Raw genomic sequence first — 23,846 nt, forward strand, 5'->3', positions numbered from 1 at the left:
CCTTACTAAGGTGGGATGGGATCTGTTTCTGGGGTGGAGAGGAGGGGAGGGTATTTAAACTCCTCCTGGGAAAGTGGGTCTTGCCCAATCCCTCCTATCGGTTGGGTTATTTATGGCTTTGTTATTATTGCAATAGCACCTAGGAGTCCCGGTGCTGTGCCAGAATCCATTGTGCTAGGCGCTGGGCAACCACACAACAGGAAGAGACAGAGAACCAAAGGCCAGAAAGGACTGGTATCATCATGTAGCCTGATCTTTGGTGGATCACAGGCTGGAGAACTTCCCCACAATCATCCCTCCAGCAGATCCTTTAGAAAAATCTTGATTTAAAAATTGTCAGGAATGGAGAATCCACCACAACCCTTGGCAAATTGTTCCCATGGTTAATTACTCCCACCAGTAAAAAATTACTCCGTTATTTCCAGTTTGAATTTGTCTAGCTTCAAGTTCCGGCCACAGACTTGTGCTATGCCTCTCTGCTAGACTGGAGAGCCCTTTATGAAATATTTCTTCCCTGTATAGAAGAACCACTAGGTTCTTTCTACCTTGACAGGTGGGAAAGAGGTCACCTTTCAGAATGTCAAGGGCTGTGTCTAGACTGCATCCCTTTTCCGTAAAAGGGATGCAAATTAGCTCCAAGCCGGAAAAAAGCGGCAGCCATGTTTATGCAAATGAAGCGGGGGGATTTAAATCCCCGCTTCATTTGCAATTGCGATGTGTCTAATTTGCATCCCTTTACGGAAAAGGGATGCAGTCTAGACACAGCCTAGCTGTACAGTAAGCTCCTTCAGAAGAATTATTGTTCTGTTTTTGTGCACCACCTAGCATAATGTGGCCTGAGTCATGGCTAAGGTTCCTAGCTGCTACTGCAATAATAATAATAATAATAATAATAATAATAAATAAATAATAATAATACTTTAAATTCTTTGACAAAATAAGTCTTCAGAGTCTTCTTCATGGTCAGTTACTAAATTACAGTGAGAGATTATAAAGTATCTTAGGGTATGTCTACACTACCCTCCTAATTCGAACTCCTCATTCCACGAGGAGTACAGCTAGTTCAGATTAGGAAGCCTAATCCGAACTAGCTACTCCGTGCCTCGTGTAGCCACGCGGCACGGGGTTCGAACTACCGGCATTTAAAAATGGCGCCGGCCGGCTTCATGCAAATGAAGCCTGGGAAATTCAAATCCCGGGCTTCGTTTGCAAGTGCGGTATGCCTACGTTACCCTCCTAGTTCGAATTAGGAGGGTAGTGTAGACATACCCTGAGAGAGATGTACAGAGATTATTACAAAATAGTTTGCAAATGATGTTATAACATTAACTATAAAGCCCACTGTAATTTGGAGGACATAAGATTTACATGGCTCTCCACACACTTTCAAACAAAATACACAGGGAAAAATACATTCTACAAATAATTGAGCAATAAAGTATGTACCAATATTACTCTAATTTACAACTGCATTGTTATCTCTTTGCTTGGGCCTTTAAAACTCTAAGAATAACTCTTTCCATACAGCTTTCTTTGGCTTGTTCAGTGTTATTAATTTGCACTTGTCTGGTTATTTCAGATTAGCTCAGTTGTGTAGTTTTCTTATTTTTAACCCATCTGTGGTTGGGGTTTTCCTCAGTAGCATTTGGTAATTTCCTAATGTGTTTTTTTCCAGCATGCTCTGAAGGCTTTTGAATCTTTCCTCACATGCATAGGAAATGTTTCATATTGTACATAATAGCTTCCTCCTCAGTCGACATCCTGCCGGGACCTTATAGGGTTAATCTCATTCCCAAATCCCTGTGTATCATCTGCCCTTCTTCTCGTGTCAGTTCTGTGGTATCCAAGCAGTGAAAAAAGTCATGTGTGTGTGTGTTTTGATTTCCTAATTTTATCGTTTTGTGGCTGCGTACCTGTCAGAAGAGCAGTAAGTAAAAGTTTTCCTCTTGGAGAGAGAGAGTGAAAAACGCTGTCCTGTCCCATTACACAGCTGTCTTGCACTGTCCTTTCATACCACTTGGCCTTTTGGTTTGCTTTGTTTATGGAGCAGAAAAAATGGAATTGGCTTGACCTGTCGGGATGTTCCTCATGATACCCAGGGCATTAAAATGGCAATTGTAAAGCATCCGAAGTCTTCCTCCTGTCCGCCCCTGCAGGCATTCAGTGTCGTGTTCCAGAAGGCCGTCCAGAGGGCCCCTCCAGAAGAGAGCCTCAAAGAGCGAATTCAAAACTTGATCGACAGCATCACCTTCTCTGTGTTCCAGTACACCACCCGGGGGCTGTTTGAGTGCGACAAGCTGACCTACACGGCCCAGGTGGCCTTCCAGGTAAAGAACAGGAGCAGCCTCATTTAGATGGAATAATATGTGTGATGAGCCACGTTGCTGGCATTGCCTGCTGTCCTCAGGAGAAAAGCCAATCCCCTTCCTGCCCGTCAGCATGTCTGCAGCTACTGGATGTGGTCTGGGGCAGTTCTTTCCCCTTCTTGCTGCCGGCAGTCGCAGATGCTCTGGTTCACATTAAGTTTGCAAATTACTTTTTGAGCAGTGAAGTCTGCTTGAGGGCCCTAAGGAAGTGAGGGGACAGTGGCCTTTGGGGACAGGCTGCTTGTATGTGAAGAAACGTAACTGGTGGGCTGCTGCTCTTTTCATTTTAATGTGACCATATTTCAATGATCTGTTGGTATGTCAGCAGCCCGGGTGCGAGTCCTTCAGTATCTACAGATTGGAATGAAAATAAGTAAATAAATACTTCCCTTGTCCGTCAAAGCCTGGGGTCTAGAATCCCTGTTGGTGCTCCTGGGCTGTGAAATGCACTTCTGGGGGAAAGCTGGGGGTCTCGCCCCCCGCACTCCTGCCGCACCCTCCCAGAGTTTCTGGAGCACCACAGATAGTTCACATTCAGGGGAGGGTTGGAGAGGGGTGGGGATAGGGGCTGCTTGTGGGAAGAGGCAGGGTAGCTGCAGAGAGGGAGCACTGTGCCGTGGCCGTGGGGCTCGGTGTGCTCTCGGCCCCTGGCTGTGGGGGGTCCACAACCACCCTTCCTCGTTCCCCGGATTCCCCCCAGTCCTTGGTCAATTGCAGCCCTTCTGCTGCGGTTGGAACAAGAGCCTGGCAGCAGAGGGGCCAGTGTTGACTTCCCCCAGTCTGGCGAATTCTCGGACTCAGGACGGGTCGTACAACTCGTAGGGACTGTCCTTACGCTGCAAAATTGCTCTAGGACCGTGCAGTGAGCGGCAGTTTGATGGATGTTACTGCATTACATGCAATGAAGAGAATGGAGCTCTGATCTGGCTAGGCGGAAGGTGTTCTCCACACACATACTGAATGCATCGTTCACTCACTCCAGGGAGCAGCATAAGCCTTGCCAAGCGACAGAACACACCCGGGCTGTGTCTACACTGGCCACTTATTCCGGAAAATCAGCCGCTTTTCCGGAATAACTTGCCAGCTGTCTACACTGGCCCCTTGAATTTCCGGAAAAGCACTGATGATCTACTGTAAGAAATCAGCCGCTTTTCCGGAAATACTATGCTGCTCCCGTTCGGGCAAAAGTCTTTTTTCCGAAAGACTTTTGCCCAAAAGGGCCAGTGTAGACAGCAGAGTTCTGTTTTCCGCAAAAAAGTCCTGATCGACCATCGGGGCTTTTTTGCGGAAAAGTGCGTCTAGATTGGCCACGGACGCTTTTCCGGAAAAGCATCCTGCCAATGTAGACGTGCTTTTTCCGGAAATACTTATAACGGAAAACTGTTCCGTTTTAAGCATTTCCAGAAAAGGGTGCCAGTGTAGACTGAGTTTGGGAGTAGGATTTAGCTGGGAACAAAATCTCTGCACTCAGCAGTAAGTAGAGTTAGGGCAGTGATAAGACACTTTATTTTATCCATGTCAACATACGATAATTCCCAGAAAACTCACCGTCCCTTGTAACTGTCGAGCTGCTCACCAGCCCCCATGGCATTGCCGAAGCGATGGCCCCATGGTGAGGTACAGTCAGCAAAGCTGCTATAAAGCAATGACAAAGAGTCACCAGTCACCCCCGGCAACGTGTGAACATGTGAACACTAACACCCGCCCCGGCCACAGATGCTGCAACCCACTGACGCATTTGCTCAGATGTCACAGGCTCTGAAAGTGATTCCGCACGGGCAAAAGGCTCCGAGCTGGCCAAAATGGGCACGTTGCCTGTTCTGCGGGGCAAATCGTGACACATTTTTCACTGGTTCCTTTCGCCCAGCCCCCACCACATGCTCACACTGACTCAGGTTTACATGTTCATGGTATTTTGGGGGACTGAGAATTCTTTGCAATGGAACATCTGAAACCCAACAAAGCACTCTGAGAGGCGCTAGGGTGGGGGCCAGGTTATTGACTGTTCACGATGACACATTCTGGCTTTAGTGTAGGAGGAGCCGTGTGCACTAAACGTATTCACTCTTGGAACACAGATGGGCAACTGCTTTGGTTTTTCCATGGGATAAGGATGCTTGCAAATGTTGGCTTTTTGATGTACCTCCTTGCCCCAAAGGCCATGGATTTTAAGGTTAGAAGGAACCTCATGTTTGTAATTGTTTAACCTCTTGCATCACACTGGCCATAGAACCGTACCCTTCAAGTGCCAGTAATAGAGAACCCACCACATCCCCAAGGCTTCTTCTGTGCAGGAGGGATTGCCAGCTGCTGTCTGTGGCCCTTTTGGGCCGGGGCCCAGCCCCTCCCAAATCCTGTTTTAGAACCGTGGCCCTGTCGGGTCAGTGGACTCCATGTGTTTGTTCCAGCTCCCCAGTTATCTCCTGCCCACCTCTGTGACGTTTATTTCACCAGCCCAGTCTGGCCGGTGGCAGTTGATACATTGTAGTCACATGTTCTGACATGTGATAACGTACGATGAGCATTCTAATCGATTCGGCTGCACTGCGGGAATCTGGAGAGTCCGGCTAAGATTCACCGTTTGTTGGACATTGCAGATACTTCTGATGAATAATGAAATTAACATGGTGGAGCTGGACTTCCTGCTGCGATATCCAGCACAGCCAGGAGTCACGAGTCCGGTGGAGTTCCTGTCTAATCACTCATGGGGTGGCATCAAGGTAAGTTAAATGTTCTCGATATCTCTTACCGATATCTCCGACTCAAAGTCCGGTGGAGTCAATGGGAGCTTCATGTTAGTGCGGTCGGCTCTGGATTGGCCCCTGCAGCCGCCAGTAGGTGGGACGTCCCAGAGCTAACGTAGGTGAGCGCAGTGGGTTCTGTTCCGCACTCTGCACTGGCCTCGGCGTCATCTCAGGCAAGCCACTGCCCTCCCTCCCTCAAGCAGGAACTCGCCTCCTCAGCAGGTCCGTTTGCAAAGCACTTTGAGACCCCAGGTATGGTCAGGATGATGCCGGTGGTCAGAGACGGAGAGTCACGTCAGGGCTGCGGTGCAGAGACTTGTGGGAGATGGGGTATTTGCCCTATTCCCTGTAGGAGGTGGCAGCCAAGACAACAGCAGCTGATACGCCGTTTGCAAGGCTTGTGCACGGGGGACCGATCAAAGAGCTGCTATGCTGGGAGAGCGAACCGCCATCATGGAATGTACTCGTCAGCGGGTGACTCCTGCTTACAGGACACGCACGGCCGGGTGTCTTGTGAAGCGGGAGCCATGTCCGTAGATGTATTTCTGCAGCGCCCGGCCGTGGGTATCTGACGGTGTTTGTTTATGGTACTTTGTGACCCATCTTTGACCCACATGGGTGTTCTGGGCCAGGGCCACGGGGCACAGCGTGTGCAGTGGATTCTGAACCGGACATCTCTGATATTCTCTGTGGCGTGGGGTTGTACAGTGCAGTGTGGGATCAAACACGCGTCTTACCCAGGGCAGACTCAAACGAGCCAGATAGACAACAGAGCCCTGCTACTGTCTTGATTAACACCCCTCAGTTTTCATTTTTGGGAGACCCCTGGACCAAAGCTTTGAGATGCAAAGGGTCCGGACCATGGGCTCATGGAGCAAGGCCGCTGATGTCCCCCACTCCCAGCATTAATAGAGAGGATGGGCCCCCGGAGATTTCAGAGCCCACATGAAGTTGGCCACAGGCTGGGCTCTGCCATCTCCATGGGCTGTGTCTCCAGCTGAAGGGTGCGGGTGGCTGAAATCGGTTCCATTTTCCACGTGTATTGAGCCGTGTGCAGGTTGTCAGTGTCCTCACTGCTTGGTTTTAACTGGCAGGGTCTCGCTGGAGGCTCTCTGCCCTGTTCCTTCTTGTAGAGATGTTGCACCCTAATTAAGGACTTTCTAAAGAATCCACGCGCCTGTTCCCCGCGGTTCAGTGGGATGCCTGGCATGTTCCGAAGGTAGCATCTGTATTTGTGACCTTTTCAAGACAGATTCAAGGAATATTTAAGATTAGCACACAATGGAAACAGTCAGTTTCCGAGCGTAGAAAAGTCACCATTTTGTAACACAAGGTTATAGTGTGTAAATATCTCACAAAGAGACTCTTAGTTCAGCTCGTGAACTCTTTGTTACCAAATACTAAATGGCCCTTAGATTGTCTTTGGTGATCGTTTGCAGTATTGATTCTACTACACATAATATGCTGGATGTAAACTTTATTAGTCTTTATGGTCCATTACTGTGTGTTGATTTATTACCTTTTGAGGTTTTGGCAGTTGTAGTTACGTGAGGAACAGTTCTTGTTCAGCCATTTTGTCACAGTCTGCTATAATTAGGTTAATTAGTCATGGCTTCCATATAGCTTATTAGCAGGCTAAACTCTCCGTTCCTTTTATCAGGAAGATTAATGCTGTAATAAATTGTTTCTTCAATAAAGCTTGAGTAAAGTATATTTCAGATTTATATTTCAAATTCTAAATGGAATTTAGGCTTCTATTTAATTTTTTATGGGAACACTGAAAAGTTACTGTGCTAAGTGCTGTAGTTGCCAGAGGTTTTAGGCTAAGATAGTTGTGGCAAAGGAAATTTGAGGTTAATATTTGAGGCCCATTTTGGGTGAGCACAGTGACTTTGAAGGAAACCTTCTTAGCGTGTTGGGGGACTTGGTGAACAAACAGCCTTGTCAGAATTAAGTATTTATTGTGACTTGATGACTAATTCATGCCTAGGAATAATGCGGAGCAGTTCTATAGCCCCGTGTTTCTCAGCCGGTGGTACGTGTACCCTTAGAAGAGAAGTCTGGGGGGTACGTCAACACAACTGAAATTTGGCAAAGGGGATTGGGGAGGGGGCGGCAGCACCAGCCTGTCAAACTGAACGTTCAGAGCTGCGCGCCCGGACGTTAACAGCCGCTCTATGCATGTGCCCCAGCGCTGGTGGGAAAAGCGCACGAGTCTCAGGGCAGTTCCAAGTTGGGGGCGGGGAGTGTTAGGGGTGTTAGTTCCAAGTTGGGGGCTAAATTCAACTTCTTGGGCACCCGCTTTAACAATGTGAAGTTCCGTGTCCTCACTACGGGGAAGAATCGAATGTCGTCCAAGGCAGGCGCCGTTAGCTGTTCAGCTGTTTGTCGGCTCAGCGCGCTAGTCTGGACGCTTCCCCGCCGACATCAAAGCTCTTTGTCGGCAGCCCCGGTAAACCTCATCCCACAAGGAATAACGGGGCTGCCGACAAAGGGCTTTGATGTCGGCAGGGTAGCGTCTAGACTAGCGGCGAGCCGACAAACAGCTGATCAGCTGTTTGTCGGCTCAGCGCGACAGCCCTGTAAATTTAAATGAAGCCGCGATCATTTAAATCGTGGCTTCATTTGCCTTTGCCTATCTGTCTAATCTACATGGGTCCATCGATGGAGCCATGTAGTCTAGACACAGCCTAAGGTGCCACAGGACTCCTCGCCGCTTTTGCAGATTCAGACTAACACTCTGATACTTTCAAAAATGGTGTTTGCTTCTCCTGATATCATACAAATGTCTTCATCAGAGTCGCTTTCAAAGGCTTGCACATTTGCCAGGTAGCAGAAGTCTTTTATGTGCTTGATTTCTTTTCTAGCCACATACAGCTTTGCATCTGTTGGCCACTTTCCTACCTACATAGTCTTGGTTTTCTCTACGTTTACTTTCAGTAATTGTGTTGCTTTTTTTTCAGCCTCTGATGTAAGGGCAGTTGTTCCATTCTGTGCCGTATTTAGTAAAGCAATGTCATTGGTAGGGCCATATCATGTAACTCCTCTTGGCTAACGCATTTTTCCCTGTCCAGTATGGCTTGTGTTGCCAGCTAATGCACAGAGAATTGATGAAAGCACACACCCTTTTCCAGTCGCACCGTCAAAGCGCTCTTTCAGGCTTGCGTCCGATCTGAGAGCTCATCTCCTTCCATCACACAAACTCCTTATTACATTGATCACTTTGAGGGTTACACATCTCAGACTGTTTTAATTGACTTCAGGCGATACGAATCAGTATTTGAAGGGTGGGTGTGAGCCAGAGATTGAATTTTAGTAAGCCGTCATCATTGAGTTGAAATGATTTCATTGTGCTTATCTTAACCGTTATTTTCACACTTAATTTTGTTAAAATGCGCAGAACGTGTGTTACACAGTTTAACTCTTTTTTTTTTTTCTAACTGCGTGCCATGTTTTTGCTGAGTGTACTGGGTGGATTCACCACAACAGCGCCTCCTGCAGGCCCTTCTGCAGGTCACCCTTCCCGGGTGGGGTCTTGCCTTCTGTTGCGGTCTCCTCCTTTGGACTTTCTGCCGTGACTTGGCTTTTAATTTGGTGCCCTTCCATATTACTGTTTTATTAAATGCTTGATTTATTTTTTCTCTGCTGCAGCTTGTTGTGCTGCCGTTGTTTTTTGGACTGTACTCAACTGGTGTTTGACGGTTTATGCAGATTGTGGTTGCCGGTGCTGTTAGACTTTTCCAATTCGAGGGTTACAGTGTGGGAGGCAGCAGCCACACATTTCCACACTCCCCCTGTGATGAGAAGACACATCACTTCTAGGGGCCTGGGCTGGAACCCAGTGGAGTAGGGTGTGCCTGGCCCCCCTACTCGTGACGCCAGCCCCATGTGTGGGGTTGCCTGTACACTCCCCTGAGGCTAGAAGGCCTGAATCCTCGATTCTTGCTGTTTTCCTTGGCCTGGATGCTGAGGACTCTATTCTGTCTGAGTGCCCTGCTCACGCTCAGCAAGCAGGAGCCCCGGGCGGCTGAGGGCTGTGGACTGGTTACGTAGTTGGCCCACTAGCTGGCAGGAGGTGTGTGCTGAACCCTCCTGGGTGAGACTGAACTGCTGGGAGGCCAACTTGGCACCTGCTGAATTCCCAGGCCAACATCTTGACGCCACCAATAGGGGTGAAGAAAGAAAGAAGAGTAACATGGCTGCTTTAATTTTAGCAGGTGTTACTGGTCCCTCTTCTCTTCCTTAGCACTGCCCCTTCTCTGGCACCTGCCCACCAATCATTGGCTCCGGACACGTTAGCATGGAATGGAAACGTCCTCCCCGTTCTCTGAGTCGCTCTTCACGCATTTGCAACATTGGTTCTTGAGACTCACTCCTGGGCACTGTCTGCCCAGGTCTGGCTCTTACTCTATGAGGTTTTTGAAGCCTCTTTTCTGTGCTGTTTCTTCTGCCTCTGCATCCATCACTTGAACCGAGGCATTCCCGTCTTGCCCATACCTCTTCTTTATCTCTCTGACGTTTTGTCTCTATTGTGTAGGGTAATAACAAATTAGGCTTAGAAGAGACCTCGGGAGGCTATCAAGTCCAGCCCCCTGCCCAAAGCAGGACCAATCCCAATTAAATCAACCCAGCCAGGCCTTAAACACCTCTAGGGATGGAGATTCACCCCCTCCCTAGGGAACCCAGCCCAGTGCTTCACCACCCTCCCAGGGAAATAGTTTTTCCTAATATCCAACTTAGACTTGCCCCACTGTAACTTGAGCCCATTGCTCCTCGTTCTGCCACCCGCCCCACTGAGACCAGCCTCTCTCCAGCCTCTTTGGAACTGCCCCCACTTCACAAAATTGACGGCAGCTCTCAAATCCCCCCTTCTTTTCTTCTGCAGACTAAATAGGCCCAGTTCCCTCAGCCTCTCCTCATAAGTGATGTGCCCCAGCCCTGTGATCATTTTCATGGCCTCCACTGGACTCTCTCCAATTTGTCCACATCCTTCCTGTAGGGGCCCTCAAACCTCGGTGCCAATAGGCGCACCTGGGTGTGTGCCCAGCGGCTAGCTGATGTGGTCACAGCATCGTTGTGACTGTTGTGGGAGCTAGCGGGTCAAAGCTAGCCCACGCACATCTACACAGGCTGCACTTCGATGCTCACATTGGGGCAGGGTGGTGCAAACTGACGTTTGTGTGACCAAGGTGGAGAAACCCCAACTATGCCCGGTCTACTCCTGCTGCCTAAGGTTCTCTGACGGAGGAGGGGAGAGCTTTCAGTCCCACCTTGGGCTTCCTGGGTGAAGGTGCCAAGTTAGCTCATGCTCCAGCTGCCATGACCACATCCCTGATCTGGAAACAACGCCCCCCTCAGTTCTTCCCTCTCCCTGTCACTGTCACCCCCTGGCGGACTCTCTGCACCATCACCTTCTGCTAGGGCTTCAATAAATGGTATTTGGCTCTGATCCCTCCTTATGCGAGCCAGGGCCTGCTGACTCGATGCAGGCAGGTTTTGCTTTTCTTTACGCAGATGCACATTTTCCAAGTCTGATTTCTTTTGTGGTATTTTTTGCAGTCTCTGTTCCTTGCTGAATGCAAATCCATCCCCTAGGATAAGTACAACTTATTATAATACATAAGAATACACCTGGCCAACTAGGTTTACTTTTTCATCCCAATCACTCCCATCAGCTCTTTCTGAAAAGGAAGAATTTTCATTATGCAGATATGAAAAAGGAACTGAAAGGACAGAGTTTAATAAATGTGATGTCAAATAATGAGCTCTAAGTAGTGAATTCAGCTTTCGAGGAGAACAGCAGTAGACAAAGTAGCATATTAACTCCATATTTATAATTTTGCAAAACGCAGATGATAAGATTGTGCATGTGGCTTATGAGATAAAATACTGAATCATATATTTTGCATTTAAGAAAACTACTTTCCGAACAAAGGAACTGAAGCCTTTTTATTGCTTCTCCCTCTGTGTACTTTAGTCATTTAAATTCTCCATTCCTCTCAAAGGTTATTTTGACACAAACAGATATATAGGTGTGTCACACTGATTCTAAATGTAGATATATCTTCTGCTCAGGCAGGTCAGATATAAAGGGCTTGCAGCTCATTGGCTACATTGTATGTTCAAAATATTAATGGCAGAATATCATCGTCTTAATTAAATCCGCTCCAGAGGACTGCAAAAGGGCAAATGCAAGGCCAATCAATGAAGAGGGAAATAAGGACAACGCAGGGAATTAAAGCTCAACGTCAGCACCTACAAAGATATTAGAGCAAATAAGTAAGCAATCAATGTGTGATGCCTAGAAGATAATAAGATAGGTAGCAGGCAGCATGGATTTTTCAAGAACAGCTTGTCACACCAGCCAGATAGCTTCCTTTGACAAGGTAACAAGCCGTGTGGCTGGGGGAAGTGGTGGATATGGCATAGCTTGTCTTTAGTAAGGCTTTGGATACAGTCTCTCTTGACCTACTCATCAAGAATTTAGGGAAACACAAACTAGGTGGATCTCCTCTAAAGAAGATGCATCACTGGTAGGGAAACTGTCCCCAGAGCCTAGTTATGGGTGGTTCCCAGTCAAGCTGGGAAGACACATTGAGTGGGGTTGTACAGGGATCCGTTCTGTCCAATATCTGCATTCATGGTTTAGAAAATGGCATTGCAAATACACTTGTAAAGTCTGTGCAGGGATCCAAACTGGGAGGGGCTGCAAGAGCTTTGGAGGTTAGGACTAAAAGCAAAAAGATCTGGACAAACAAGAGAAATAGTCATAAGTAACTAGGATGGAATTCAGTGAGGACAAATGCAAAGTGCTCCCCTTAGGAAGGACCCGTTACTTGCATGCACCACGTGGGAAAGGACTGCCTAGAATGGGGCCCCGTGGAAAGCTAGAGAGGAGCGAGCGGTCAGCTACTGGTGCAGAAACAGCTGGTGTGACTCTGGGGTGTATTAGCAGGAGTACTGTGAGCAAGATGCGAGAAGCCGTTCATCCACGCGACTCCACGCTGACTGGGCCTCAGCTGGAGTCTCATGGCCAGCTCTGGGCACCACTTTTCAGGAAAGATGTGAACAAACTGGAGAACGTCCCCATGGAACTCCCTCCCCCCGGTGACTTCACCCCGCCCCTAGCCTGGGACCCACATGCTCCTCCTCTCCCACTGCCTGCTCCCCTCCCCATCCCATATTATCGGAGTGGGGGGGAGCTCGGGGCAGCATGGCAGCTGGAGAGGAAGAGCCCCAGGGGACGGGTTCTGCTTCTGCCCCTGCCCAGAGCCGCTGTGTCTGTGCCCAGGGCTGGGGTGGGTCTGGGAGTTCTCTTTTCCTTCTGGGAGGGGCAGTGGAAAAGGAGCAGAACTACCAGCCCCACCCCCAGCTTTTCCAGGGAGCCCTGTCTGTACACAGGGCTGGAAAGGAGCAGCCTGTGCAGCCCGGTACATGGACACGGCAGCTCCGTAGAAGGGCAGGGGGCGTCCCGCCATGCCGGGGAGCCTGAGAGGAGATGCCAGGGGGCAGCTGGCTCCGCCAGCTTTATTCCGAGATTCTGTGCCGGCCAAACGAGCCTGGGGCGCAACGTTTCCTCGCGCCACTGCAAGGAGGAGGGAGGAAAACCGTTGTTAAGGTCTGCGGACAGGACAAGGAGCTCTGGGCTTAAACTGCAACCAGCCAGGCTCAGGTGGGACGTTAGGAGAAACGTCAGGACGGTTAAAGACGGGAATAAATTGACACTCGTCTCCCGCTTAAGCCTCGCTGCCAGGGAGATCGGAGATGAACCTCTCGGGGTGACTTCTCATCGTGGTGGCAGCGTAGAAACGTGGCTTCTCCAGGTGCTTCCTGCCGCCTTTGTGCCTCAATAGCTTTCCCCACGAGGACATCCCCTGCCCAGCGTGTGCGAGGGGAGAGGGGCATTTTAACCCACCACGTCTCAGATACGGATTTTGTTTCTTGTGTTGAAGGAATGGTCCTGCTCATTCTCTGGCAGTGTTCGGCCACGCGCTAGATGGAGGGAATGGGGCAACGCCGCATTGGAGGCTGGCACACCAGATGTAGGGATGTTGGGGGAAGGCCAATGAATCTAGTTTCCTATGCTTCTAAAATAAGAAAAACACGATTTCTGTCATGTGCACCTGTAAGAGCTCTCCTCCTGTTCCAGTCCTCAGTGGTGTCCAGTACTATGCAAAGACTTGTACCACTTGAGGTCAGGAGGTTACTGAATCTGGTGGCATATACGGGAGTTGCTCCATTTTATAGACAGCCAACACAAGCACCTAGCCATGGTAGCTTCTCTCTGAAAAGCCGTGTGGCTAGGAGGCTCGGGTTAGGGACCCTGCCCTCTGCCAGAAATGAGCTAGGAGCCCTTCAGAGAGCACAGGCAGTTTGGCCACATGGTCAGGGATATTCCGAGATTTTTGGAGCAGCCCTCTCCCACCTTGTACCGCACATGTACAAATGGTGGGGTTTGTGTTTATAACTTGGCCAAATCGAATGGGTTTTCAGAAACATGGCCAAATTCACCTTTCTGCCTTCAACGTTATCCCTCCGCCAAACTGCAAGTTGCAGCTCCAAACCCCAGGACGCCTAGAGGTCTTCAGAAAAGAACAAGAAAGGAAAAGAAAAGGAAATACATTTACAGCAGCAAAACAACCTGATTTTCCGAATCGCACCCCCAAAAACAGACAAACATTTAAGCCCAAGTATGAAAAATGTCAGAACTAATTAAAATTTGGCAAACTGCAAAGCAATTGCAAACAAAGTGTTAGGTAACCTTATTAATAGGCTCCAGTTGACCATCTCCACAAGTGTAATGGTTTTTTATTGTTGGACTAGCCAATTAGCCCGTCATAAGACGGGATTTTCAGGTCTCTCCTCCGCGTCTGTCTTCTCTCCTGAGCCTCCGGTCTCTCGCTCCGTCTCTCTCTCTCCTCCTCCTACTGCCTCCCCCCTCTCTCTCTAAGGTCTCCTCTGCCTCCTGCCTCTCTCTTTCTCTTTTCCTCCCCCTCCTGCCTCTCACTTGGGGGACCACGGAGCCCAAATGGCCGTTTGGGCTCCGCACTCCGCGTGCTGCATGAGGGATGTGGAGCCCAAACGGTCGCTTGTGCCGCTTGCTCCCACGTGGCGGCCTGGCTGAGTGGTGCAGAAGTCAGCCGAGCGCCACGGCGAGAGGCGAAGGGGGGCGGGGCAGTGACATTCACAGCCAGGGGGCGGGGCCTGGAGCCGCTGTCACGCCGCACATCACCACCCCGCCCCCCTTCGCCTCCCGCTGTGGCGCTTGGCTGACTTCTGCGCTGCTCAGCCGGGACACCGTGGGGGAGCAAGCGGCACAAGCAGCCGTTTGGGCCCTGCACTCCCCATGCAGCACGGGCCGCCCAGAGGGAACAGCCAGCATTTCAGTAACAGCGCCCCTAGAGGGAACAGCCAGCATTTCAGCAACAGCGCCCCTAGAGGGAACAGCCAGCATTTCAGTAACAGCGCCGCCCAGAGGGAACAGCCAGCATTTCAGTAACAGCGCCGCCCAGAGGGAACAGCCAGCATTTCAGTAACAGCGCCGCCCAGAGGGAACAGCCAGCATTTCAGTAACAGCGCCCCCCAGAGGGAACAGCCAGCATTTCAGTAACAGCGCCGCCCAGAGGGAACAGCCAGCATTTCAGTAACAGCGCCGCCCAGAGGGAACAGCCAGCATTTCAGCAACAGCGCCCCTAGAGGGAACAGCCAGCATTTCAGTAACAGCGCCCCTAGAGGGAACAGCCAGCATTTCAGTAACAGCGCCGCCCAGAGGGAACAGCCAGCATTTCAGTAACAGCGCCGCCCAGAGGGAACAGCCAGCATTTCAGTAACAGCATCGCCCAGAGGGAACAGCCAGCATTTCAGTAACAGCGCCCCTAGAGGGAACAGCCAGCATTTCAGTAACAGCGCCGCCCAGAGGGAACAGCCAGCATTTCAGTAACAGCGCCGCCCAGAGGGAACAGCCAGCATTTCAGTAACAGCGTCGCCCAGAGGGAACAGCCAGCATTTCAGGCAACAGCGCCCCTAGAGGGAACAGCCAGCATTTCAGTAACAGCGCCGCCCAGAGGGAACAGCCAGCATTTCAGTAACAGCGCCGCCCAGAGGGAACAGCCAGCATTTCAGCAACAGCGCCCCCCCAGAGGGAACAGCCAGCATTTCAGGCAACAGCGCCACCCAGAGGGAACAGCCAGCATTTCAGGCAACAGCGCCGCCCAGAGGGAACAGCCAGCATTTCAGTAACAGCGCCGCCCAGAGGGAACAGCCAGCATTTCAGGCAACAGCGCCCCCCAGAGGGAACAGCCAGCATTTCAGGCAACAGCGCCCCTAGAGGGAACAGCCAGCATTTCAGCAACAGCGCCCCCCAGAGGGAACGGCCAGCATTTCAGGCAACAGTGCCGCCCAGAGGGAACAGCCAGCATTTCAGGCAACAGCGCCCCTAGAGGGAACAGCCAGCATTTCAGGCAACAGCGCCGCCCAGAGGGAACAGCCAGCATTTCAGCAACAGCGCCGCCCAGAGGGAACAGCCAGCATTTCAGCGTTACAGACTCTCAGACACTGGGCTACTATATATATATGATTCTCATGGAGACGGTTGAAGTCACGAAATGCCTCGCAAAGGCACAGTCAGATGCTGTAACCTCACCACTGTAGAATGTACGGCAACGTCTTTACGGCAGCCATTCCCATTTTCCTGTGAGCACGCCTTCGCGGAACGTGGAATCAGTTCACTATCTGAATCAAGTATCGCTATTTTAATTGTGAGCTATATGAGAAATATGTTTGAAATTGTAATTGGCTTCATTTTAGATAAAGATTAATACACATGTTGATGGAATTACCTTGGGAAGATGAGTACGATCGGTTCACTGGGTTAGGAGCCCAGAATCCTTCAGGAAGGGTTACAGATCCACATGATATACTAAGTGCTGATTCTACAGCAGGGCTTCAATCTAAATGACAAATGTAGCAAATCAGCTCCTAACTGGCGATTCACAGAGAAGGCTCAGTTATTTCAGCTAAGCTTGGTAATAAGCTTGCCAGCCAGATCTTCAGTTAGTAATACCAGTTGAACCTCTTTAAGCCGGCACCCTCAGGATCTGGCCGGTGCCAAACCAGAGAATTTCTCAGACTACGGGAGGCCGATATTGGCTAGCAGCATGACCAGTGCTCCCACTGCTTGCTGGGCCCTTAGGAGGCATTTTGGGGTAAAATAGTGCTAAATAACAGCACAGACCACTGAGAGCCAGGACCAGGGGCTGTAAACAAATGTTATGGGACCGTGGGAACCTTGGCCACACCCGTGATAAGTGGCCATCTGGACCATGGATGTTGCCAGACCAGAGAGTGCTGGACTGGAGAGGTTCAACCTGCATGTGAGTGGTAGGAGGGGAGGGTGCTGAGATATTTGGCTCACTGCACCCAGCTGGGAACAAGATTTGCCCCGGTTTGGATATCTGCCCCATGCATGTGAAAGTCAGGCAGAGCCCCACTTTGAGAAGGATGGCAAGCTGCAGAAGGGTCAAAAGCGCTGTGGAGAGGGTGCGTGCAGTCCTTTAGGTTAACGTGTTCCAGGCTCCAGCACGCTGTGCTAATAGCTCAAGATCGGCATTTATCCCAAATGTAATTGGGTCGCCAACCGCACAAAGTCCCCCTCGTGACCTAGGACGGCTCTGTGGGGCTCTGCCTCACGCTTCCTTCTGCCCAGGGCATTTTAGTCACTCCGCAGTCAGAGTGAACTCCTCCCCCTTCTGGGGTCCGACGATTGAATCTTGCACAGTCTTTCAAAGTGAAACCCAGACAGCAGCGTCCCACGCTGGGCCCAGCCCCGCCTTCCCGCTCTCCCAGCAGCGTCCCACGCTGGGCCCAGCCCCGCCTTCCCACTCTCCCAGCAGCGTCCCACGCTGGGCCCCGCCCCGCCTTCCCGCTCTCCCAGCAGCGTCCCACGCTGGGCCCAGCCCCGCCTTCCCGCTCTCCCAGCAGCGTCCCACGCTGGGCCCCGCCCCGCCTTCCCGCTCTCCCAGCAGCGTCCCACGCTGGGCCCAACCCCGCCTTCCCGCTCTCCCAGCAGCGTCCCACGCTGGGCCCCGCCCCGCCTTCCCGCTCTCCCAGCAGCGTCCCACGCTGGGCCCAGCCCCGCCTTCCCGCTCTCCCAGCAGCGTCCCACGCTGGGCCCAGCCACGCCTTCCCGCTCTCCCAGCAGCGTCCCACGCTGGGCCCAGCCCCGCCTTCCCGCTCTCCCAGCAGCGTCCCACGCTGGGCCCAGCCCCGCCTTCCCGCTCTCCCAGCACCGTCCCACGCTGGGCCCCGCCCCACCTTCCCGCTCTCCCAGCAGCGTCCCACGCTGGGCCCAGCCCCGCCTTCCCGCTCTCCCAGCACCGTCCCACGCTGGGCCCAGCCCCGCCTTCCCGCTCTCCCAGCAGCGTCCCACGCTGGGCCCTGCCCCGCCTTCCCGCTCTCCCAGCAGCGTCCCACGCTAGGCCCTGCCCCGCCTTCCCGCTCTCCCAGCAGCATCCCACGCTGGGCCCCGCCCCGCCTTCCCGCTCTCCCAGCAGCGTCCCACGTTGGGCCCCGCCCCGCCTTCCCGCTCTCCCAGCAGCGTCCCACGCTGGGCCCTGCCCCGCCTTCCCGCTCTCCCAGCAGCGTCCCACGCTGGGCCCTGCCCCGCCTTCCCGCTCTCCCAGCAGCGTCCCACGCTGGGCCCCGCCCCGCCTTCCCGCTCTCCCAGCAGCGTCCCACGCTGGGCCCTGCCCCGCCTTCCCGCTCTCCCAGCAGCGTCCCACGTTGGGCCCCGCCCCGCCTTCCCGCTCTCCCAGCAGCGTCCCACGCTGGGCCCCGCCCCGCCTTCCCGCTCTCCCAGCAGCGTCCCACGCTGGGCCCCGCCCCGCCTTCCCGCTCTCCCAGCAGCGTCCCACGCTGGGCCCCGCCCTGCCTTCCCGCTCTCCCAGCAGCGTCCCACGCTGGGCCCCGCCCTGCCTCCCTGCTTTCCCAGCAGCATCCCACGCTGGGCCCAGCCCCGCCTTCCCGCTCTCCCAGCAGCGTCCCACGCTGGGCCCAGCCCCGCCTTCCCGCTCTCCCAGCAGCGTCCCACGCTGGGCCCAGCCCCGCCTTCCCGCTCTCCCAGCAGCGTCCCACGTTGGGCCCCGCCCCGCCTTCCCGCTCTCCCAGCAGCGTCCCACTCTGGGCCCAGCCCCGCCTTCCCGCTCTCCCAGCAGCGTCCCACGCTGGGCCCAGCCCCGCCTTCCCGCTCTCCCAGCAGCGTCCCACGTTGGGCCCCGCCCCGCCTTCCCGCTCTCCCAGCAGCGTCCCACGCTGGGCCCCGCCCCGCCTTCCCGCTCTCCCAGCAGCGTCCCACGCTGGGCCCAGCCCCGCCTTCCCGCTCTCCCAGCAGCGTCCCACGCTGGGCCCAGCCCCGCCTTCCCGCTCTCCCAGCAGCGTCCCACGCTGGGCCCCGCCCCGCCTTCCCGCTCTCCCAGCAGCGTCCCACGTTGGGCCCCGCCCTGCCTTCCCGCTCTCCCAGCAGCGTCCCACGCTGGGCCCCGCCCTGCCTCCCTGCTTTCCCAGCAGCATCCCACGCTGGGCCCCGCCCCGCCTTCCCGCTCTCCCAGCAGCGTCCCACGCTGGGCCCCGCCCCGCCTTCCCGCTCTCCCAGCAGCGTCCCACGCTGGGCCCCGCCCCGCCTTCCCGCTCTCCCAGCAGCGTCCCACGCTGGGCCCTGCCCCGCCTTCCCGCTCTCCCAGCAGCGTCCCACGCTGGGCCCAGCCCCGCCTTCCCACTCTCCCAGCAGCGTCCCACGCTGGGCCCTGCCCCGCCTTCCCGCTCTCCCAGCAGCGTCCCACGCTGGGCCCCGCCCCGCCTTCCCGCTCTCCCAGCAGCGTCCCACGCTGGGCCCCGCCTTCCCGCTCTCCCAGCAGCGACCCACGCTGGGCCCTGCCCCGCCTTCCCGCTCTCCCAGCAGCGTCCCACGCTGGGCCCCGCCCCGCCTTCCCACTCTCCCAGCAGCGTCCCACGCTGGGCCCCGCCCCGCCTTCCCGCTCTCCCAGCAGCATCCCACGCTGGGCCCCGCCCCGCCTTCCCGCTCTCCCAGCAGCGTCCCACGCTGGGCCCCGCCCTGCCTTCCCGCTCTCCCAGCAGCATCCCACGCTGGGCCCCGCCCCGCCTTCCCGCTCTCCCAGCAGCGTCCCACGCTGGGCCCCGCCCCGCCTTCCCGCTCTCCCAGCAGCGTCCCACGCTGGGCCCAGCCCCGCCTTCCCGCTTTCCCAGCAGCGTCCCACGCTGGGCCCCGCCCCGCCTTCCCGCTCTCCCAGCAGCATCCCACGCTGGGCCCCGCCCCGCCTTCCCGCTCTCCCAGCAGCATCCCACGCTGGGCCCCGCCCCGCCTTCCCGCTCTCCCAGCAGCGTCCCACGTTGGGCCCCGCCCCGCCTTCCCGCTCTCCCAGCAGCGTCCCACGCTGGGCCCCGCCCTGCCTTCCCGCTCTCCCAGCAGTAGCTCCCTGGCTATCTTGCCTGGAGCTAACCCTTCTGGTCCTGGAGAGAACCCAAGGCCTTGTCTGCCTTCAGCGGCCTCCTTTCCCTGATGCAGGGCCTGGCAGGAGAACGCTTTGCTCTCTGCAGTCTCTGCAGACGCCTGCTAACGTGCACCTTCTCTGCAGGCCTCTTCCTTAGCTACCTGTGGCCTGCAGCCCCCAGCCCACCTGTCACATGACCTCGTTCATCGTGCCTCCTTCTCCCCCCCCCCGGGAAGAAGAGTTAAGTTGGGACTGACGCACAGCTCCCGGAAGGGGGCCTGTCTGGACAGAGAGCGGGGAGGTGCATGTGAGGGGGAGGCACTGGGCACAGCTGGAGTGGTAGGACTGGGCAGGTTTGCTCTCACAAGGATTCATGTGGAGAGCGTGGCGTGTCCTCGAAAGTGCACCGCTGCCTGCTCCTGCCCCCGCTACCTCTGCTGCCCCCGCTACCTCTGCTGCCCCCGCTGCCTCTGCTGCCCCCGCTGCCCCTGCCCTCACTGCCCCTGCTGAGCAGAGGGAATGGCCCGGGGTCAGCTCGCCCGCAGTAATGGCAGGAAGGGGCATCGTCAGTGCTTCTCCCAGCAGCTGGAGTGGGTAGGACCTGGCGCACAGTCTGCTGTGGAGGAGGAGTCGGCTGGGTCCCTCAGAGCAGCAGGTCACTTGGGGCTGTCACTTCAGGCAGTCTGCAGGCCCAGGCCAAACAGATTGGAGTCAGGCCATGTTTCCCGGATTCCTTCTCAGCGGGAGAATGAGAGAGCCCCTTTACGTGGCTGTAGCGGCGCGTCGTGGTCCCCTGCCTCCTACACCCCCGTAATGGCACGGACAGACTCCCCCAGCCAGTAGAATAGCGGGAGTTTATTGCTTCTCCAGGATACAGCACAGCACAGATGTCGTCTGGTTACAGGGCAGGCCTAGGATGCCTCAGCCCCCTTTGAGATGGGGGAGCCTGGGCCCCTAAATCCCAGCCCGTTGCCTAGGCTGCTTCCTCCATCATACCAGCCAGAAACCTAACTCACTCACTTCCAGCCCTGCCCCCAGCCATTGTTCCGCTGCCTGGGAGATAACTGGTCAGACAGGTTCAGAGCCCCCTTGCATAATGACTCATCCCCTGCCCTGCTGGGCCGTGCTGCAGCCAGCAGCCAGTGGAGGTCACTCACAACCCACTGCCCAGCATAGCAACCAGCAAGGTACCCCCCCTACGTCACAAGGGAACCCTTGATTCTTGTGTAATCGCATGATGCCAGGAAGTGGGGCCCAGCTGTGGGCCTCGAATGCCTGTGCCGCTCTGGAGTTAAGGGCAAGCTTAAAAGCAGCACGGACACGTTAGGTGATGGGAGTAGACAGTTCACACTCCCTGCCACACCCTTAACTCTGTCCTCGAGTGGCATCGTGCCATGGCCACATGATGGTGGCATTGTGGCTCCAGATCAGATCATTTTTAAGGATAACTTTTCATTCTTGGCCTTTCTTATTCAATGGGGAGGCCCCCAAACATGCCAACACTGCCAGCTTCCCTGCTGCTTCCTCACGCCGCACTCAGACGTCCTCAGGAGTTTCATGGCGGGGGGTCCCCTTCATTCCTAGCACACCTATTGCAGGCCAGCTGAAGTGGCTGCAGGGGGTAGCCTGGGAAGGGGGTGCACATAAGCCGAAGGAGGTGTTTGTGTAGGGCCACGTCAGCTAGCAGAGCTGTGCAAGTCTGCATCCCAGCATCAAAGTAATAACTTCATTGGGGGAGCAAGTGGAGAAGGCTTTGAAGGCAGATGGGGGCATAAGGTGCAGTGAGCATGTCAGCCTCTGTGAAAGTAACGAGGATGATTAAAATGTACCTCTTGCGTGGAGCGCTGATTGAAGTTTGACAAACGCATCATGTCTTTATTTTTACCTTCATTAGTCTTGTGCTCCTGAGCTGAATAATTCAGGGAGTGCGACTAAACAAAAACACCACCCCCGGCAAATGAATAATACAAAATCAAACCTACTCGAGGAAGATGGCAAATAATCCATCACTCTTTAATCCTGTTAGTTACCATTATTCAAATGGAAAAGTTCATTCGCCAATGTGTCAGCTTCCAGCACGATCCAATTTATCAAGCTCAGCTGGACGTAGGCATCGCTTCCCCTCCTCTGCGGAGCAGCGCGGACAGTGGCCCTCTGCGGAGCAGGGTCTCTTGGTGTCCGAAGATGCTGCTTCCCTTAGGAGACGTGAGCAAATCCACAGCACGTGGAGGAGGGATGGAAAAACGCCTACGGGAGATGTACGGTCACAGAGCTGAGGGCCAGAAGGGTCATCAGATCATCTCGTCAGACCTCCCGCCACCGCCCCACCCAGCACCCGCAGGCCAACCTCAAGAACTGAAATTAGACCCAGGCATTACGGGAGGCTGCTCTGTGCCCAGTGTCCAAGTTAGCAATGCAGCGTAAGAACCTCGTCATGCCCCAGGAGCTAAGTCGGGTATCAAAGCAGCTCTGCTTCTGCCACGTTCTAACAGTCCAAACAGGACCCGAGTGAACTGGCTGCGTGGTCTTGCCCCAAGCGCTGCTCTGAAGACATGATGCCAGGAAGATTGTGGGGAATTTCCCCTCGTTTCGACTGGGGAGGTCTCTTCTCTGGCCTCTGGGTGGAGTAAAACTGGCACAGCTGGAGAACCTGCAGCGTTGGTGACTGGTTACATGCTGAACTCAACCTTGTAGCACTCGGGGCTAGAGCGGACCATTCCCAGTCTGCAGATAGAACCCTGCTGAGTCATGGAACTACTTTGATTTGCTTTTGGCGTCAGTTACAGCTGCCAGCACCCCGACAGCTTTCAAGGACCGTGCTGAGTGCTGCCCTTGCCGCTCCAGAGGGATCACTTGTCAGCATTCCCACTCCTGCCTGGCCTCGGCTGGGCTGCTAGCCCCAGCACCGTGTCCTCCTCGGGTGTCTGGCTATTCCTCTGCCCTGCGATTGGGCGCTCCCTGGGGCTGCACCCATTCATATGGGGCTGTTACTAAAGTGGGGCACGTCAGCACCGTAACAGCAGTGATAATGAAGAACATGAGGCTGTTTCTATTCACCTGGCAAGTTGCTGGGCTGGAGCGAATGAGCAGACTGTTGGGAGGTTCAATGACCCGTATTGTAGAACCTGCAGCCCCACACGTGCGGCGCTTGTTCCATCCTGCTCCTCGCACCTTCCCTTAAACATGCGGTTCCTCCGAGAACCTGCTGGCAGGGGCTGCCTGGGAAACAGCCACAGCACCGGAGCAGCCTCCTGCTCCACCAACGTGCCTTGTGAAACGCATCCCACAAACAGCCCAGGTGGCTCCAGCTGCACGAGGGTCTCCAGTCGCTCTAGTTTTCACGCTTTTGCCAGGAATCTTGTAGCATTGGGGTGTTTAGTTTCTCAGAGCCCCACAGGCTGGATGGGAAACCCTCGGCTTCCTCTCTCTGTTTCCAGCCCGCATGGGTAGGAAGAAAAGCTTGCAAACCCGAAACAGGCACAGTCGACTTGCAGCAGCACCCAAAAGTGCCCTGTCCCTGAGCCCCTGCTAAAATCCTGATCTTTAAATGGGATGCTGCCTCATCCCCCCTCCCTGCTCCTCTGGGGGGCTCTCCCTGCACCCCCTTCCCTCTCAGGCACCTGCCCCTGGGAAACGAGTAGACCCCAGCGGCTCAAATAGCAGAAACATAAAGACAAAACTCCTCCTCCTCAAACGAGACTCAGGCTTTGATGGGCCAGCTCATGATTTGTAAACGGGGGGGGGGGGGGGGGGCAATATTGGGTTTGTGATTGATTCTGTTGCATGCGTTCGTAGTATTAACCTGGGGTGGGACACAGAAAATAGACTCGTCACTTTCACTTGTAGGTTCTGATGCCACAGCATAATGCTGCGGTGTCCGGTGGAACCTATGCAGCTGGAGAGCGATGTGCTTTGGGTTTTAAACTATTTCCATCACCACTAAAGACAAAAAAGCGTGGACCTATTTCTGCTTGTCTGGGTTTGTCAACATTTGTTTTAGCGACACGTACATATGGGGGCAGATCTGACCTGACAGTGTCCTTAGAAACGACTGCGTCCAGGGAGAATACGTCTTCTCTCCAATAAACACACGAAGTGGGTCTGGCCCACGAACGCTCGTCATCTAATAAACCATCTTGTTAGTCTTTAAAGTGCTACATGGTCCTGTATTCTGCTACAGGCCCACAGGCACTGGAAGGTAAGCTCTGGGAAGCAATGACACCAAACTTGAA

General features: G+C 54.2%; 1 protein-coding gene across 3 annotated transcripts in view; it reads left to right on the forward strand.

The window, feature by feature from the left end:
* DNAH9 (dynein axonemal heavy chain 9) overlaps positions 1-23,846 on the forward strand; it is a 251,994-nt gene that overhangs the window by 185,822 nt on the left and 42,326 nt on the right. For all 3 annotated transcript variants that reach the window (XM_075903450.1, XM_075903451.1, XM_075903452.1), the window contains 2 exons: positions 2,157-2,327; positions 4,964-5,086. In XM_075903450.1, coding sequence (XP_075759565.1) covers positions 2,157-2,327; positions 4,964-5,086 — 294 coding nt within the window. The remainder of the gene's footprint in view (positions 1-2,156; positions 2,328-4,963; positions 5,087-23,846) is intronic.

This window comes from Pelodiscus sinensis, chromosome 20, assembly GCF_049634645.1.
Source record: "Pelodiscus sinensis isolate JC-2024 chromosome 20, ASM4963464v1, whole genome shotgun sequence".
Taxonomy (NCBI): domain Eukaryota; kingdom Metazoa; phylum Chordata; order Testudines; family Trionychidae; genus Pelodiscus; species Pelodiscus sinensis.